The following is a 17,610-nucleotide window of genomic DNA, read 5'->3' on the forward strand; positions in this document are numbered from 1 at the left end:
CATGGGAATGCTGGCTAAAGCTGAGGAGAAGCCTGAGCTACCCACTCTTACTATGTGCTGTCTATCGTACAGGGCACTAAGCATTTGCAATAGCATACAGACACTTGCCAGCACAGTTCCGCCAAAATACGCATAGCCTCACAAAAATACCATATTTTATTCAAACCTTAACCAAAAAGATCTTATGCATCAAGCCCGGCCGCGATATCATCCTACCTTTTAATTCAATCAGCAGCATTCAATTGACAGCTTTATGCCCTGTTTAAAGGGCTCAAAGCATGCGCGAACGCAGACTAAGTTTGCTCGTTTCATACACTCAACGGATGCATTGCCTCACTCTCCCATCGCAGCATCCCAAACATCGCCTCATTTGCAAGCTGATTCAGCACCTTGTCGTCTTTCTCACCTTTGACATCGTAATAACCCAAAAAATGAGCTTTCCACTGCGACGTCTCATTCGTTCCCCCAATAAACATCCATCCTTGGCACTCCTCACCACGAATGCAGTTCTCAGCGGCCTCAGTCTGCACTATGATGGATTTAAGTCCGATATAATAGTCATCACCATCACGCAATCGAAACGCCACCGATATAAATTCGCGGTCAGACAGATCCGACGCCACCGATGCGATACGGTGGACAACGACAATATCGTCCGTTACCTTCTGCAGAATACGAAATTGCTTCACGTCGGGGTAAATTCGTTTACACTTTTCAGGGGACGTGATAATATCCCACGAAGCATTCGCCACCTCTCGAATGTTTTTGTCGCTAATGGAGCGCACGGCTCGAAAGTTCAAACACGTGCTCGCAGCCCAAAGCTCCGTCTTCCAACCCATCGCATAGCACACGTTTGTCTTAGAATTCACCGTGGGACCAAAACTTTTCAACTCGTTGTACGCGTGACGCACAGCTTCGTGACACATGTTAAGGTCCACTACCAAGGTGGGACCCTTTAATGGATTCATCTGGTCACTGATCCACATCGGAACACCAGTAATTTTCTTACGGTCGACGTCGCGACAGTCGCTCGGTAGCGCGTTCAGACCGTACTGAATCATACGAGCAAAATTCTCATGCTGCAATAATTGCTCCTTTAGTTTGTTATTGTCCTTCCGCAGTGTTTGCACCGTCACCATTTGCTTCTCGTACGCCTCCGTCAGAGCCTGCTCACTCATACCCGCCATCTGAGAGCACTGCTCCGTCAAGTCACCACCGATAATCCGGATTTGCTCCTTTAGCTCTGCAATACGATCGCGCAGAAAACTTTCCTCGTCTTTCTGTTTTTTACGGCGACGACGCGACGCATAACGCACCTGCTGTCGGCGGCGTTCTTTTTTCTTTTGAGTGTCGTCCTCGTCCATGTTACCTTCCTCGTCGCTGCTGCCACCATTGTTACTGGACGTCGCGAGTGTACGTAAGCTATTCGATGGCTTAGAGGTCGTAGATGTTAGCACAATAGAACTAGGAGCAACTGCCGCCTGTCGAGGTGCAGATAAGGGCGCCGATATGGTGGCACCAAGAGACCCAACATCCGACGACACTGCTTGTTGACCCAAATTCTGCTGCTGTTGAAGGCCAATGCCTATGCGAACGCCAGACGAGGATGCCATTGGGTTTATGTGCATGGAGCCAAGCAAGTTATTCTGCTGCATAAGTGGGGGTTGCGTCGTCATGGGCATTGCCTGTGTTCGTACCGGTTGCAGATCGGGCGTCTGTGAATGCGTTGGCATCATGTGGTGCTCGTCATAAATGTGGCCGGGCATTTGTCCGAGATGTTGCTGCTGGCCTCCAAGGCCCGTGGGGTCGTTGCCAAACGCACCCAGCAGATCGTCCACGAAACGCGGATCGTCCTCGGGCGCAACCATTCCTGGTTGCTGCATGAGACTACCCATGCCTCCGTGTTGCTGGTGTATGGATGGTGGTTGGTGATACATACCGTTTGTCATGGGAAGTGGGTCGAACATCATATCCTGCATGCCATAATGATGCTGCATACCAGGCTGCTGCTGCGGCATTCCATTTGGCATCCCCACGCGACCAGCCGGCATGCCATACAGATTGTTGCGGTGATCCATTAAAAACACGCGTGTGATTTGGAAGTTTAGGAGGGAAATAATTTCTTCCGTAGCTTCCCAGATGATAGGTGATCGTAATATGAGGCAATTCATTTAGCAATTCATTATGATGCATTTCAGCCAACAGAGAATCAGATTTGTCGCTTCGAACTTCTACACTGACTACTAACGCAAAAAATACTTGGCTACTGGGCATCAACATAATAATATGAAGTGTAACCCGCTTCGAGCGTCCGACCCCCACATCAAGGATATACCGCTTGAGCAAAGCCGCGCTCCTGTTGATACAGTAAAAAAGCAGCGTTTTGCCGTAGTCATAAAGTGTGTCAATCGCTCTTTCAGCTCGCTTCGCCAGAGTGCATTTATTGGAGATAATGTTTTATTTTAATTTGTCGGAAGCAATGCTCTTATTGACGAAGCGTTTTCCTTAGAGATGTATGTGGGATGTTACTTGAAATCACTTTTACCACTTCAGCAATATCCTAATTCAAAATAAGTAATGCAGACGGTGTTGCAAGTTCACTCAGTAAATTCATTTAAACGGAGAAACTCTATTACCAATTGCACGTAATCGTGTGGTATTCGCTTAATTGATCTAAACAGTTCAAAAAATAGAAGATATATGCTTAATTGTCCTAAACAGTGCAAATTATTCGAAGATTCGCTTAATCGTCCTTGACACTACTAATATAAGTATTTATGTAAATTTCGTGAATGGTGTTGGCCCTTTCGCGCACTTCTTCCCCTGCGAGTTGGTCTGCAGCCTCGAATTCGTACCGAATAAGGTCAAAGCCATTTTCGTCGCCTTGGGTTTGAGCTCTCAGCTACCCGACTGCACAAGCGTAATCAGACCACTACATCGTTTATACGAATTTGCAAGTACCACTGAGGGTGCTGTTACCACAAGAGATCAGATCTTGAATATCCCATGTCAGGACAAGCTAGTTAGCAGATAAAGTGTTAGATTCTGTTTCCAGATTCTATAAAGCACTGATGGAGCTTTGTTTGCCGCTGAGAGAGCAACATCATGCAATAGACGTCGTAAGGCTAAGGAGTTCAAAAAAAACTATTTAACTTTAAAACATTACACTGAGCCAATTTGCATGCTTAATGCTTTTAATGTGCCGAATGTTTCCTTCTGCACGTTTTCAGGGGTAACTGCAACAGTAATTTAATTGTATGAGCTAGCAAATAGTGTAGGCAATGACTTGTGAATAGTAAAAACAAAAAGTGACAACTTTAACAATACAACTGCAAAAAATAAAAAGAGTGCCAGCTTCTGTCCATTTTTGTGAGCTCCTTAAATTGCATCATCTAAAAGTCGTAATACAATAATGTTTCATGACATATTTGCTATATATTTACTAACACAAAAGTATCCTTCGGTATTATGCTGAACCTTAAACGAAAATTCTAAAATAATTGTTTCAAGTCTATGCAGGCTCGACCTTTTTGCTGCGCTATTGTCATATCTCTTAGAGTTTTTTCTGCAACCAACGTCTTGGCCGAGGGATATTTACAGAATAGCATTGTCCTTGTTTTCCGTAATACCACGCGTTTCGAGTATGCGATGAAGAGTACGGTAATTGTCATTATTTTTTTATATAGGCGTCTTATGGTAATAAATATGCAAAGTCGGAAGAAGTCAGCATAATTCTTTGCTGCACTCCACAGTTTTCAGTGCACCGACTTTAATATGCTTTGAAATAGCTAGCGTATAAATATTTGTGCCATTCTCCACACCACGAACAAATGATACTGTCGATATAAAGCACACAGCAATAAATAGCCCTAAGCGCTCCGTGGTATCAGGCAAAAGGCAAAGCTCTTGCCTTGAAAATCGTCTTTTTACTAAACTGCAACGCAGATAAGCTGCAAATAGCTATATTAAAAAAAAAGAAAAAAACTACTACACGCTTTTTTGTCAATGATGGACGAAAGTGTTCCCGATAGAAGCCCCGGGTTGAACGTTTTACGTCCCAATCTTTGGAGTCTTTGAATACAATCCTTTATAGAAAGATTTAATTAGATTCAAGGATGTTTTCCCTGTGTCCGCGGTTGCATGTGGAAAGTTTTTTGTACATATTGCTCTGTTTTATGATACAACTGAATCGTTCTTTTACGTTTGGTCGTCCTCACCAAACTTGAATACTCCAAATTTTTGCTCTTGCTTTTTATCCACCTTTATATATAGAGGGTATAAGACATCATAGCACGGACACCCAGAACTTTGCAAATGCACATTTACAACAGCTTGAGCACCCTCTGCGGCACCTGCGACAGTATCTGTTGAATGATTACCTCTTGCAAAAGTTTTAACGATTTTAAGGAAAGGATACTTTCAATCATTCCGGTGCCTCTCAGCTTGATGTGTAATTTGTTCTACCCGGCCATATTATTTTAATCGTGCTTGCGTTCCTTTTACTAGCTGGTCTGCAAACGAGTCCGATGGCTAGGTTCTGCGATATTTCAAGATTGCTCTGAAGCTAGTGAAGCGAGATTTTGTCTTTATTTCACCATGAATTAAAAAAACATTTATTGTGTCTATCAATCTATGACGCTTTTTGATGTTTCCTTCGGTCTCGTCTGAAGAAACATAAGCGGCGCCAGACCAAGCAGACAGCCTACAGTAACGCCAATGATGCTGCCAGAGACCTTTGCAATTCGCGTGCTTTTTAACAGCATCTGCAAAATTTTTAGTCAAATCATCAAAATCAAATCCAAATCCAACAAATAATGACTGCAACACACACCTGCTTGCTTGTTAACGAAGAATTTGGTAATCCTAATCGCACGCAGCAATTCTCGATCACATTGCCGAATCCTAGTCCAGCAATGTCCGCAATAGTGTTGCCGATACCGGCCGCAGCCATTGACGAAATACCGAGAGACACGCCTAAAGTGAGGTCGATGTAGTCGCCAGCGACAATCATGATAAAGTTATCCACGAATCCAAATCCAATAAATGGCAAACCCGTTCTAAGTGCCACCAATTTAAGCTCTTGGGTTGTTGGAAGCGTCACCGGTGCTGCAAATTCAGTCGTTTGTTGACTCTTGCGCATTGAAGTCAGCGCGCGAGACAAGTTTCGCGTCGTAGATGGCGACAACAATGCGCTCAGCTGCTTTAAAGCCTCGGGATTCGTCACCAGCGCTGCCTTTACTTCCCGTAATACCGCAGCATTATCAGCGCTAGCTGCTGGAGGAAGCTTGTTGAATCCACGGTTGGCCGCGCGACTGACTCCTCGGCAGACATCAAGCATAAGTATCGTATAAATTTAGCCTCAATGTAAAATTGCATGGCCTCTATAGCTGCATAATCGTTTTAAACGCTATCAATGCCACACCATCATACAAAGATAGTCGATATCAAATTTCCGCGTCGTACATTAATTGAATGGACCAGTAATTGTTATTTACCGAAGCTATTGCAAACTTAAAATAGATTACCATTTGCGATAGTGATTTATAATTTTGTTTCTTAAAACGGAAATAAGGAAGATTTTATGTTGTATGAGTACAGTACATCTTTAATAATAATTAGTGTTCGAATATAAAAGTTGCTCTTACATGATGAGTTTAGCCGGATGTGTTGCGAAGCTTAAAAATAATATTAACGGCAAAACTAAATGTTGAGCCCTATTGAGCAATCCAAGCGCAATGTACGATATGAGGATTAGCGCAAGAGCTGCAGTCTTAGACTAATCGATCGCTGTGTATCACTTCTTTGCAGGCTGCGCGACAGGCCGTGGATGATTTTGTGCAAAGTGGCTTCATCGTGGGTGTTGGAAGTGGATCTACCGTCATGTATGCCGCCGAGCGTCTCGGAGAGCTCGTGAAGGACCACAAGCTCACCGACATAAAGTGTCTTCCGACGTCCTTTCAGTCCAGGCAGCTGATTGCTCAGCACAACCTTACGCTCACCAGTTTAGACGAAAACCCTTTGATTGACGTGGCCATTGACGGAGCCGACGAAGTGGATCTGCAGCTCAATTGTATAAAAGGCGGCGGTGGCTGCCAGCTACAGGAAAAAATAGTGGCCTTTGCTGCCAAACAATTTGTTGTGATCGCGGACTATCGTAAGGAATCGAAGCAACTTGGTGAGAAGTGGACAAAGGGTGTACCAATCGAGGTCATTCCAATGGCCTATGTGCCGCTGATGGGTACGATAAAGCAAAACTTTGGCGGAATGCCCGCACTACGAATGGCTGACAAGAAGGCAGGACCTGTTGTCACTGACAACGGAAATTTCGTACTCGACGTAAATTTTGGCATCCTAAACGACCCGAAGACGCTGTGCAATCATTTGAAGTTACTTCCCGGCGTCGTGGAAGTCGGCCTTTTCTGCGGCATGGCAAAGAAGGTCTACTTTGGACAATTAGACGGCTCATTCACGATGCGGACTGCAGAGTAATCTGCCGTAATATTATATCTCGCTATGATTTTTATTGACAGAACTAAGAAATTATGTGACTTATCGACTGCTTCAAGTAGCAGTCGCGCCAAATTTTGTTGCGCGGGATATTGTCCTTCATGGAAAAGCAATAATTAGAGATAAGTCTCTATTCTTTTGTTACAAAAAATTAGTACTCGCAAACCTATCTTGAAAGTTCTTCAGTAACCTCGCTTTGCTTGAGAAAAATATCTTGACGCGATTGACGAAATTGAATGTTTTGGCCATCTTCATCGACCACAGTTCGAGCTTGTCGTAATGCCTGGAAGCCATCTGGGCTACGATGTGCGTAGTAACAGCTAGTGCCAAATGGGCAAGTTTTTCTATGCGTTATGACACATGAATAAAAAAATTTGCGCCTTTAATGAGGAATAATAGGCGACAAAGTATACCTTCCTCCATCGAAATGTCGGCAGGGAATGCCATTCAATTCTTTCTAGGACACTTGGCACAGTAATTTTCCTGTTTCGATAATAGCTTAAGAAATTAACGTACCCGGTAAACGTCCATAAGGACCTTTTTGCGATTCGGATTGTAGACCATTCGAGATGTTGGAATGATAAATTTTGTCTCTTTACCACATGCGGGGCACTGACGAACAGTTTGTTTCGGATGATCTTCGCTATTTGGCCAATTACGTACGCACGTAAGGCAAAAGGAATGATTGCATCCAGATAGCATTCCGAATTGCTCGCCCTTATTCAATATAATTTCATAGCAAATTCCGCACTCTAGACCTTGGGACAAACGAAACTCTTCATCAGTCGCAAGTCTTTCTTCTTCACTAACAATTTCTTCCGGTAGCGAGTGTGCGTAGAAGCACGTGTTCCCGTAGCTACATAATCCTTGCAAAAAATAGGTGCAGGTTTTACTGTGCAGAACCGAACGACTTCCTGGTGAATTATATACAAAAGCAAGCCACAATGATTCAGAAAATATATTACGTACGGTGGTGCAGGACGCTCTCCGTTACATAAATTTGTTTCAGTTTTGAGGCCATCCTTCGTCACGTCCAAGAAGGAATCTTTTGCTTCCGAAAATAGAGTTTCGGTGACGTCGGCTTTAAAATTATCTGGAGCTCCGTAGTAGTACAATTCTAAATCATCAATAAACGTAATACGAATCACATTTAGAAAAACAATAACAAATTTGCGGACCTTCCTCGTTGGAAATGAAGTCTGTGAGCTCCGTTACTTCCTCTTTAATCTTTTCGACCTTCTTCATTTTAATAAGCGTATCAATAGCCTTCTTCTCCCATCCTCCCGACATAATTTCTGAGATGGAGGTTCCGTTTGTCGCTGTATTTGCCTTGCAAAAATACAATTCTTCATTCCTTTCCTCTTGAACATGAAAGTACGAGCTCTTGTTTCCTAAAAGCAGCCGCTTTGATAAATTATCCATGGGAGATACCAAAACTCTCTGGTACACTTAATTCTCACCAGTGATATCACTCAGAAGCGAAGTACCCGCCTCTACCACGCGCGTGGAAACCCTTCCATTTATGCACGCTCCATTAGGGAACAAATTTGAAGGCCGCGGACTTTCAGTGAGGTTTTCGTGCGACGCATGAACATACTTGCAGTTTTTGCCATTGCGGCATTTACCCGCTGCAAAGAACGAGCAGGGCTTCATAAGAAAGTTAGGAGGTTAATATCCTTGATTTGTAAGATTAATTCTCAAAACATATTCACAGGCATCGTTGCATAAATATTATTTCCTTTAAGAGGGAAATAACAACGAAATTTAAAATTACCATCATTTAATAATTAAAACTTTATATTTCCAACATTAGAAAATTTGGTAATATTGAAGCAAAAAGCAACAGTGCTGTTGATTCAAGTTTGAATTACCCCACCAATCGTTACTCGACACGATTGATACATAGTTTAATACATCAAAATATTAAAGTCAGTAAATAGAAGATCGTTACGCAGGTACTTGGAATATAAAAACAGTTACATTTAATTTCCATACAAAAATAACCTTTAGTAGCTTAGACTTCTTAGCTGCTTAAAAGCTTCCTCTGCACGTCATGTACGTGAAGTTCTCGGAGCCCCTCACCTCCACTGATATCAGTGCAGGTTGGCTAGAAGCAGTACCAGCGAAAGGCGCCCCGTAACACGTGATCCTTCGGCCGTAATAAAAAGTATAAAAGCGCATGTCGTACACTATGCTTCTGGCTATCGACAGCCCTACCAAATGCCCTCAGGTAAATATAGTTCCTTTTTAGGCGAATGAAATTTATTATGAAACAATACTATACGAGAAAGTACTACATGTTGCGAAACTATCTCGCTCCATAAGTCAGAGAAGACTTATCGACTCAAAAAGTTAAACGGGTTAAAGTTGCCCTATATTACACAAACCCGTTAATACACTCGGTGTACTTAACAAAATGGTCAATAACTTCATATGAAGTACTTAGACACGCCGCTCGGGTGTGGCTCACATAGTGACCCACCCTGGTGTACGTGATGTACATAGATGCATTCACATTGGAAGTGATGACGGCTAGCGTCATCCGAAATCCGAGGTATTCAAAATAATACGCTCGCAATATAGAGGTGCACATCTACCGAGGTGATATCCACTGATTGGATGAAAGGTTTTATATTTATTTTCGATTAAAATAAATCCGTCTTAAAACTACTTCCTAGTTAAACAAGTGCGCACATGAAGCCGGATTACCGCTTCCGTGACGACACTTGTCCTAAGATACTTAGTTCGTTGGGTGAGGTCGCTAAGGCGCCCCCTCGCGTGCAGTGAGGGAACACCGTCAATCCGCTTCCTTACTGTGCTTGAAGGTGTGTGCTTTAGTAGAGCGTGACTGCTATAGTAGCCCCCGCCTACACTTGGTGGCACTAGTAGTCCTTCCCACAACCCGTCTCTCTGAGCTTGTCAGTGAGGATGAGCCTCAATATCGATTAGGCTCATGACCCACCTTCATCTGGAGGTGGTAGAGCACGTGGCGCAGGGACTTGGTGACAAGACCTAGCCAGGCTCTTGGGCAGTCCTCCTGAACAACATGTTGCTCAGTTGGAGCAGTTTAGTTGTTCGTGCTCGAATTGCGTCCGAGGCATAGAGCCATGCTGCGGCGGAGTCCGTCACTAAGACTCAGTATGAGCTTAGGCGTGAGCAGGCTCGGAATGAGGCTCTCAACAGGACTGTTGAGATGATCTCCGCCGGGCCGCATCAGCCAGTGCCCATTCGGATGGACCCGCCCAAGTTCGATGGAACTGCAGCGCACACAATTGTCCACTGGTTGTTAGCTATGTAGCAATGCGGTGTGGGGCAGCTCATCGAGTCATCTCGGATGGTGTCGTATGCCATGTCCCATTTGCGCGGTAAGGCATCAGAGTGGGCTTTCTCGGCGCTTATGTAGGACGGTAAGGCGTTCCCTTCATGAACGATCTTTAAGACAAAGATCCGCGCCATGTTTCAGCCGCCGAACAACGAAGTGTTGCTTAAGGCGCGCTTCTTTGTAGTGCGACAGGCGAAACGATCCCTGCAAGAATATGTGCAGGAGATACGTTCGCTGTGGGAGTCCATTACCGTAGGTCCAATTTCGGACCACATTAAGGTGCCCACGTTCAGGAACGGACTGCGGCATGGCCTATCGCGACAGGCTCCTTTTAGTGAGGTGCCGTCGACGATCGAAAAGGCAATTCAATCTGCCTTAGTTGAGGAGCATTCCTTCAACAGTGTCTCGGTGACTGTTTGGTATAAGCCGTCGACCGAGAGGTCGGATGACACTCCTATGGGGTTGGGCAATGCAGACGTAGTCTGCTACAAGTGCGGCAAGTGCGGCCATATGATGGCTCGCTGCTATGCCAGAGTCCTGCTGAGGCTGAGACGCCCAACAAGAAGACTCCCTACTTGAAAAGTTATAAGAAGAACCAGCGGGCAAGACGCGTGAGTTCTGCATCAACCACTGAGGATTCGGGAAAGGCAGGAGCGCAGTAGGGGCGGGATGCCCTACTGACGCGGACTCTGAAGCTGCTCCTAAGTTTATAATTACCTAACAAATGGGTAGCATAGACTCTGAGGTCTTGAATTTTCGGACCTTAACCCTGCTGGTCATAGCACTCTAGTATGAGGCTATGACCTTTCTCGTGGATTTGGGATAGCGCTCTAGTACGAGGCTATGACCATGGGATGATCCTTCTCGTGGATTCGGGTGCATCACAGAATTTTGTGTAATTCGCAGCACTAAGAAAAAGGCTGGCGATGTATGAGTCGCTTTGCCAGGATGGCAAGCGAGAAGTGGCGTCCATTCGTTTGGCGACAGCGCGCTCGTAAAGTCTGAGGGAGTTCAAGTTCAATTCGCCTTCAGTTTTAGTGACTTTTCCTGTAGAGAGAAGTTCACAGTGCTAGTTTTGGAGAGTCCGTATGACCTCATCCTAGGCCTGCAATGTGGCAAGGCACCAACCTGGCGTACACGCACAGTTGCTACTCTACGCACACACCGGAAAGGATGCGCTCCTGCGAGAGGCTTATGCAACTGATGTCGTGTACAACACAGCTGAGGGTGCGTTTAAGGGATGTCAAACGCCACCAAGTCCTTCCCAGCTCGGAGAGACTGTTGTAGTCAAAAGGACGATGACAAGAAGTCATACGTCTAATGGCCTGCACAGGTCGAGAGCCTGTGGCAGTAGATAGCGAGCTGATAAGAAGTCAAGCGTCGCAAGAGCCGGCACAATGCCTGGAGCCTGGTGCGGTTGGAACGGGTGCGTTGGTCATGAGATCAACGGCACCCGCTGCCCAGTTAAAGGTCGTGGTGACACGAGAAAATAGTGCCCGACAGATAAGGACGATCAAAGGAACGTCAAAAGGAGTGACCTTTGGATCAGTCCCGGTCAAAGCGGACATGCCTTCGAACGAGATGTTCAAGGCCGTCAAGGACAAAATGACGGAGTCGAGGTCTCCAGCACGTCTTGAACTCTGCCGAGGAGAAAGTAATACTCGTGGGATCTGTTCATGTCCATAATTAAGAAAGGAAAGATCCACGAAGCAGTCGGACCAGTTCCAGAAGAGAACTTGGTAGGCTATTGCTCGGCAGGCTGGAAACGGACAAAAATAAACGATTCGCTCTCAAGGCTGGGATACCTTGAAAGTCAGGCCTTTTTTTAGATTCCTTGGAAACATCCTCATGTGTTCCCAGAAGAAGTGCCGAGCCGCCTACCGGCCAATAGGGGCATCGAGCACGAAATTGATTCAGAACCTGGCATCAAGTATTGTGTGACCAGGGAATGGCCGTTGCTAAAAGAAACAAGCAATTATTATGTTCCTCGACAAGCGAGCCAAGGCGAGACAAGTACGTGAGAGCAAGTCGCCTCACTGCAGCCCGACCTTCTGTGTGCGAGAAGCCACAGGTAATGGCGCGTGGTTTGCGCTTAAAATAAGCTGAAAACGGCCACCATTTCGGCGCAAACGTCAACCCGCGGTATAATGTCTTGTTAAACTCCATGGGAAAGTCAACTATCGTTTCCGCGTTGGATTAAAAGAATGGCAACTATCAGGTGCATATGAAAGAGTCCGATGTAGGCAAAACGGCAGTAAGCACCCCAAGCGGTATGCTTCGGGCAAAAACATCGTAGACAGCGTTGTGTTGGAGAGGGGCTTGTGATGCCCTAAGTTTTGGAAACTCACCGGCGACATTCAACCGGGCTGTAGAATGGTTTTTGTCAAAGAAACAAGTAGATGCGTTCAGATCAGTGAAGCAATCTCTTCTAGAGGCACCGGTATTCGCATTGCCAGACGCAGATAAGCCCTCTAGCGTCGTCTGCGATGCAAGCACAATCGGCAGCGTGCTCATGCAGAAGGATGACGACGGCGTTGACCGTGCCATCTCTTATTAGTCCAGGCTTTTGAAAGCCGCGGAGCTGAATAACCTGTGCATGGCAAGGAGCTACTTTCAATATAGTAATGTTTGGCGTGCACCTATTGGGTACCGAACCATTTGTGGTTTATACGGATCACGCATCACTGCGGATCGCAATAAACTCACCGCACCTCTCGACTAGAATGGCAAGATGGCTTTAATTCTTCTCTGAATTTAATTTTAAAGTCGAATACTAGCCGGGTATGTCGAATGTCTTGACTGACGCATTATCGCGCAGACCAGACTTCAAGGCAAGACACCAGGAAATTGTGTCTCGCGCTAAGGCACAAGTTGAGTCGCCAACGTTGGCAGCCATGGAGGTCTACCACGTGACGAGCTCGTTGACCTTCGATATAAAGGAGAGCTACAGTCATGAAAAACATTGTCGCCTGCTGTTGGATCACTTCGATGGACGTAAGGTCTCCCTTCCGTCGCACATGAAGGCTAAGCTAAGTCAGTTGAGCAACAACGATGGCCTATTATGGCATCAGCTGTCACATTGAGATCCCTTAAGAATCTATTACCACGGATCTCAAGCTAAAAATACTTCACGAGCCCCATGATGCACCATCGCGTGGGCATCTGGGCCGTTAAAAGACATTCTAACGAGTGGTCAGAGGAATTTTGATGGCAACATATATCGATGGGTGGCCAACTATATTCTCTCCTGCGACCAGTCAGCGCATAAAGGTGCACCGTCCAGCAGTGCGCCATTGAAGCCGATTCCAAAGGATGTTGGAAGTCGGTCAGTCTGGACTTCATGTTTGGCATGCCGCCTGACCAAAAGGGTCGGACGGGGCTCGTCGGTCTTCAAGACAGACTGAGTAAAATAGTCACTTAGCACCTTGTAGCACCACGCTCACAGGCAATGAGACAGATCTCTTGTTCATGAATCATGTGCACCGACTACACGGGATGCCCGAATCCATAGTATCGGATCAAAATCCACGTTTTACGTCGGGTTTTTGGCGTCATGTATTTGAGCTGCTGGGTAGCAAGCTCCACATGTCAACAGTCGATCATCCCCAGAACGATGACAACACGGAACCAGCCAATCGGGTCGTGACGGATTAGTTGTGTACGGTAGCGACTCGCTAAAAATGGAGCAAAAAAATCCTGTTGTGGAGTTTGCTATAAATAACAGTGCCCACGCCAGTGATGGTGAGACACCGTTTTTATATAAAAGGACTGCGCCATCCTCGAACGTCAGTCTCGTTTGTGCGCAGCCCGGGTCTTAGTTGAAGAGGGCCCCTCACTACGCTTGTGCGAAAGAGAAACATAGTTGCGTCAACATGCCGATAACCCGTGAGGATATCATGTCAACGACGGAAACTTGCCATAGGGACCCTAACGGTTCAGCAGAGGTCAGTATGGAGTCACGGAAATAGTTGCCTGTGTTGCTAAACAATAACGATGTTTCGTTATTGGCAATTACGTCCTATGATCGAAAGCTCGGGTGTATCATAGGCGAGTTTGATGCAAAAGCGTGTGCGAGGCTCAACGCTTTGTGTATGAGCGATCAGCCATCACACGAAAAGTCCGTGACGCGATGACAAGCGCACAGGACAAGCAAAAAAATATGCGGATCAATATGGTCGCAAAACCATGAACCAAATAGAGTAGGAAATAAAATATTATTTTGTGCTGCTACCTTACCTAAAAATGCAGTTTCTGTACTACCTGGAGGTACAACAAAATTATTGCCGCGTTTCATCGGGCCGTTTACGGTGGTCGAGGAGGTTGGAGACCTAAACTACAGGCTCACATTCCCGCCGTATATGAAGACGCACACGTTTTTTACGTGAATCGTCTGAAACGGTATGTAGATCTAGAAGAGATCACGTACCCCCATACGTCAAAGGAGACCAATGGTGACACCGACTGTGAGTCGAGCGTCGGTCGGATGAGTAAGACAGGAAATTAAAAGACTTTCAGCCGAATGATTCCTCCCACCGCGATATGGGCTGGGAGCGAGCGATTTCGCATACGTAACGCGGACCTTTTCTACAAGAGGTCCAGCCAAAGTTTCAGCCATTGACAACCCTGGCGATTCTTCGAGCGAACATCGTGGAGATCCGAAGTCAGTCGCGAGATTTGATTTACGAGAACCCCGATCCGTCGTTCAGCAGCGCTCAATGCCCGCACTGAACGGAAGCGGGATAGGCTGCCGCGAGTAGGTGAAAAAATCGCCGCTGCTATCGGGCGCTGCCTGCACTGATAGATGCTGCTGTGAGCTAACGCTTCCTTGTTAGAAGGTTGATTGCCCGCCGCTCCGTGCAGCAGAAGCTTCAAATTCTCGTCCAGTGGAGAGGATACTGGAAGAGTTTCGACTCTTGGGAAGCGCTCGACGCCCTGCGTGTCGACGTACCGGGCCATATATCTGCCTATGAGAAGGAGAGCCAGTTGTGGCTCCGCTAGTTCCGAATGAACTAGCAGGAGCGGCGTGGTGAGAAGAAACAGGGGGTACAGTACCGCCCATTATTTCTCTCACACGCAAGCGAGCAAAGATAAGTAGCTGTGACCGTTGTGTCACCATATCGGAAAGCGGCACAGGAATTCCGCTTCGTACTCCTTCCTCATGAGCTTGCTAATCTCATCACTACTATGGGGTGATGGCAGCGGTTTCGACTCATTGTAGTCAACAATGAGCGACGGATAAACATCCTCACGGTGCGTGGGATTAATCATTCAGTCCAATTACAAGCGCGACAGCAGCATCCGTAGATGTCGTCTTTGTAACTATGGCACTAAGCGACGGTGGCGTGTGAATGCGGCGCGTAAGCTTTCTGCATGGTTGTGAAGGCGTCTTCGCAGACGACCCATCACCTTGCCCCTCTTAGGTGGTATGTCAGGCGCTGTATAATGACAAAGATGTACACACACTGGTCGCTAAGAGTGGTTGAAAGGACTAAAAGCCGCGCGTAAAGCAGCTCGCTATCCCTCGTTCCTCCCGTTAACGATTTTACAAATACAAATTCCTTCTTGAAGAGGTAGGGAGGGAGGTGGTGTAACGGGCTAAAGTTGTCCTATGTTACACAAACCCATTAAGTACACTTGGTTACTTAACGGGCTGGTCAACTGCTTCATATGAAGGCCTTAGACCCGCCGCTCGGGTGTGGCTCACATAGTGACCCACCCTGGTGTATGTGATGTACATAGATGCATTCACATTGGAAGGGATGACGGCTAGCGTTATCCGTAATCCGAGGTTTTCAAAATATTACGCTCGCAATGTAGAGGTGCACATCTACCGAGGTGGCATCCACTGATTGGATGAATTTTTTTATATTTAATTCGGATAAATATAAATCCGTATTAAAACTACTTCCTAGTTAAATAAGTGCGCACATGAAGCCGGATTACCGCTTCCGTGACGAAACTTGTCCTAAGGTACTTAGCTCGTTGGGTGAGGTCGCTAAGGCGCCCCCTCACATGCAGTGAGGGAACACCGTCCATCCTCTTTCTCAGTGCTTAAAGGTGTGTGCTTTAGTAGAGCGTGACTGCTATAATTGCTTGCGCCTACAAAAAGTGATTTAGTTCCATGGAACTAATAAAGAAACAATTTTAAAGAGTCGTACGAGCTCTTAGAGCTTATCGAGTCCGGTTTTATGAACTTAGTGATTCGCTGAAAAATGTGGCAACTATTGTCCAAGTGTAGCAGTCTATAGAATAGTAAGGTTACAACTCAGATAGTCGTGAAATACTAGTAGAACTTAAAAAAAGAGACCCAGTGGTTCGTAATTACAAGTGACAAAAGTGCCCAAGAGGGTATTCCTTAGTAAGGCTTTTTACTCTTTTGAATCGCAGCGCAAGCCTTAGAAAGGCTGGAAACGCTTCGGATCGACAGGAAACTAAACTTTATTAATAATTTTAAATGTAAAATACCGTTACCTTAATATAGATTTAGGGGCTGACATGCATGCTACACAAAAAAATCATAATTCTCTTTTTAATATTTATTGAAGAAGGAAATTTACCATTATATGTATTCCATCACGTTAACGGTGCAACAACCGAAGTGTACCCCGTTATAATATATATATCTTATAAATATAAACACCTTAACAAGGTTTCTTGTTCTCACATGTCATAGTGCAATCCTTGGGAAGGTACGGGATGCTTTTAGATTAACAGAGGAACTGAACTCTGTTAATATGTAAAAGCACAAGACGTTACCCTAAGCACGTTAATAAGTTTCTGCCCCCCCCGATATATATACGGTGAATGACACGTGCAATACACCATAAATTAAAGAGGTATCACAAATATGACAAAAGAAGGAAGATTACCCCTTGGCATGCACCACACCGCTCTAACGGTTTACAGCCAAATCGTTCCCTGTTACACTATAATATCAAGAAAAATCATTACTTTCGAATCCCACTACACTCCTATTATTTATAGAATGTTTGTTTTGTAGTGCATTGTATATATGATATGGTAATTACAAGTATAACTTGTATTGAACGCATTCTCCGTGGAAACTGTGACTCAATCTGTAACGGGGCACTACGACTTGTACTGTTTTAGTACAAGTCCACTTCGCACTGCTTCAGTTGCGAGTGGTGCTTTACGTTATTTCACGTACACTAGTACGTGCAGAGGAAGACTTCTCTGGGAGGTAACTAGCTTATGAGGGTAAAATAAAAAACTGTATTAAATATAATTAAGTGTCTCTTGTTCTATCTTTGTAAATGCCTACTTAACTATAATCTAATACTAAACATGTAAATGAATTCTTATCTCCTATCTTATCTGTAACTCTCTCTTTGATTACTCCTACAGCTGATTAGTCTGCGGAATAAATAGGTATAATGGTCTATACCTATTTATGGATTAGAATTTTTGTCTGTGTTCCACTTCTGTCGGTCCACTGTGTTAGCAATGGAATCCTGAACGGAACGGATTATTGATTCTCGAGTTAGCAGAAACTCTTCTGCTAACTCATTTGTTTTTTTCTTTTTCAGTACGCTTTGTGTGTACTGCCATGAGATCATTCTCATCTACGATGTCGATTTCTTCGACATCGACATCACTCGCGTCGTTGTTAATTTCGACGCGTGATGAGCATAAGCCAGAATTGGTTTTGCTCGTGCGAGTCCACCCCCCCTTAAACTAGAGGATCCCTCTAATTGGGTGGGTATGCGAGGATGGCGTAAGCCATTCACAAAGAACGGTGTATGCGTTGTAGACGCATGCAC

At 45.3% G+C, this 17,610-nt stretch overlaps 4 protein-coding genes across 4 annotated transcripts; 1 reads left to right on the forward strand and 3 right to left on the reverse strand.

Moving 5' to 3' along the window:
• Positions 1-308: 308 nt before the first annotated feature.
• Positions 309-2,078, reverse strand: CCR75_003091 (uncharacterized protein; the record flags this gene model as incomplete). The annotated part of the gene is made up of 1 exon (XM_067961188.1): positions 309-2,078. One exon carries the CDS (start codon positions 2,076-2,078, stop codon positions 309-311), a length of 1,770 nt encoding a protein of 589 aa, XP_067823068.1.
• A 2,490-nt stretch (positions 2,079-4,568) lies between these two features.
• On the reverse strand, positions 4,569-5,357 carry CCR75_003093 (uncharacterized protein). The gene is made up of 2 exons (XM_067961190.1): positions 4,832-5,357; positions 4,569-4,763 (listed from the first exon to the last, which is right to left on the reverse strand). Exons 1-2 carry the CDS (start codon positions 5,336-5,338, stop codon positions 4,626-4,628), a joined length of 645 nt encoding a protein of 214 aa, XP_067823070.1. The 5' UTR covers positions 5,339-5,357; the 3' UTR covers positions 4,569-4,625.
• A 347-nt stretch (positions 5,358-5,704) lies between these two features.
• Positions 5,705-6,489, forward strand: CCR75_003094 (uncharacterized protein; the record flags this gene model as incomplete). The annotated part of the gene is made up of 2 exons (XM_067961191.1): positions 5,705-5,737; positions 5,809-6,489. The coding sequence occupies 2 exons, from the start codon at positions 5,705-5,707 to the stop codon at positions 6,487-6,489; spliced, it is 714 nt and encodes a 237-aa protein (XP_067823065.1).
• CCR75_003095 (uncharacterized protein) lies at positions 5,794-8,160 on the reverse strand (the record flags this gene model as incomplete). Its single annotated transcript, XM_067961192.1, has 7 exons — positions 5,794-6,604; positions 6,674-6,851; positions 6,921-6,964; positions 7,024-7,363; positions 7,477-7,624; positions 7,686-7,898; positions 7,968-8,160. 6 exons carry the CDS (start codon positions 8,158-8,160, stop codon positions 6,674-6,676), a joined length of 1,116 nt encoding a protein of 371 aa, XP_067823064.1. The 3' UTR covers positions 5,794-6,604.
• Positions 8,161-17,610: the final 9,450 nt, after the last annotated feature.

This window comes from Bremia lactucae (assembly GCF_004359215.1).
Source record: "Bremia lactucae strain SF5 chromosome Unknown BlacSF5_NotPlaced_17_SHOA01000003.1_2250557bp, whole genome shotgun sequence".
Taxonomy (NCBI): Eukaryota; Oomycota; class Peronosporomycetes; order Peronosporales; family Peronosporaceae; genus Bremia; species Bremia lactucae.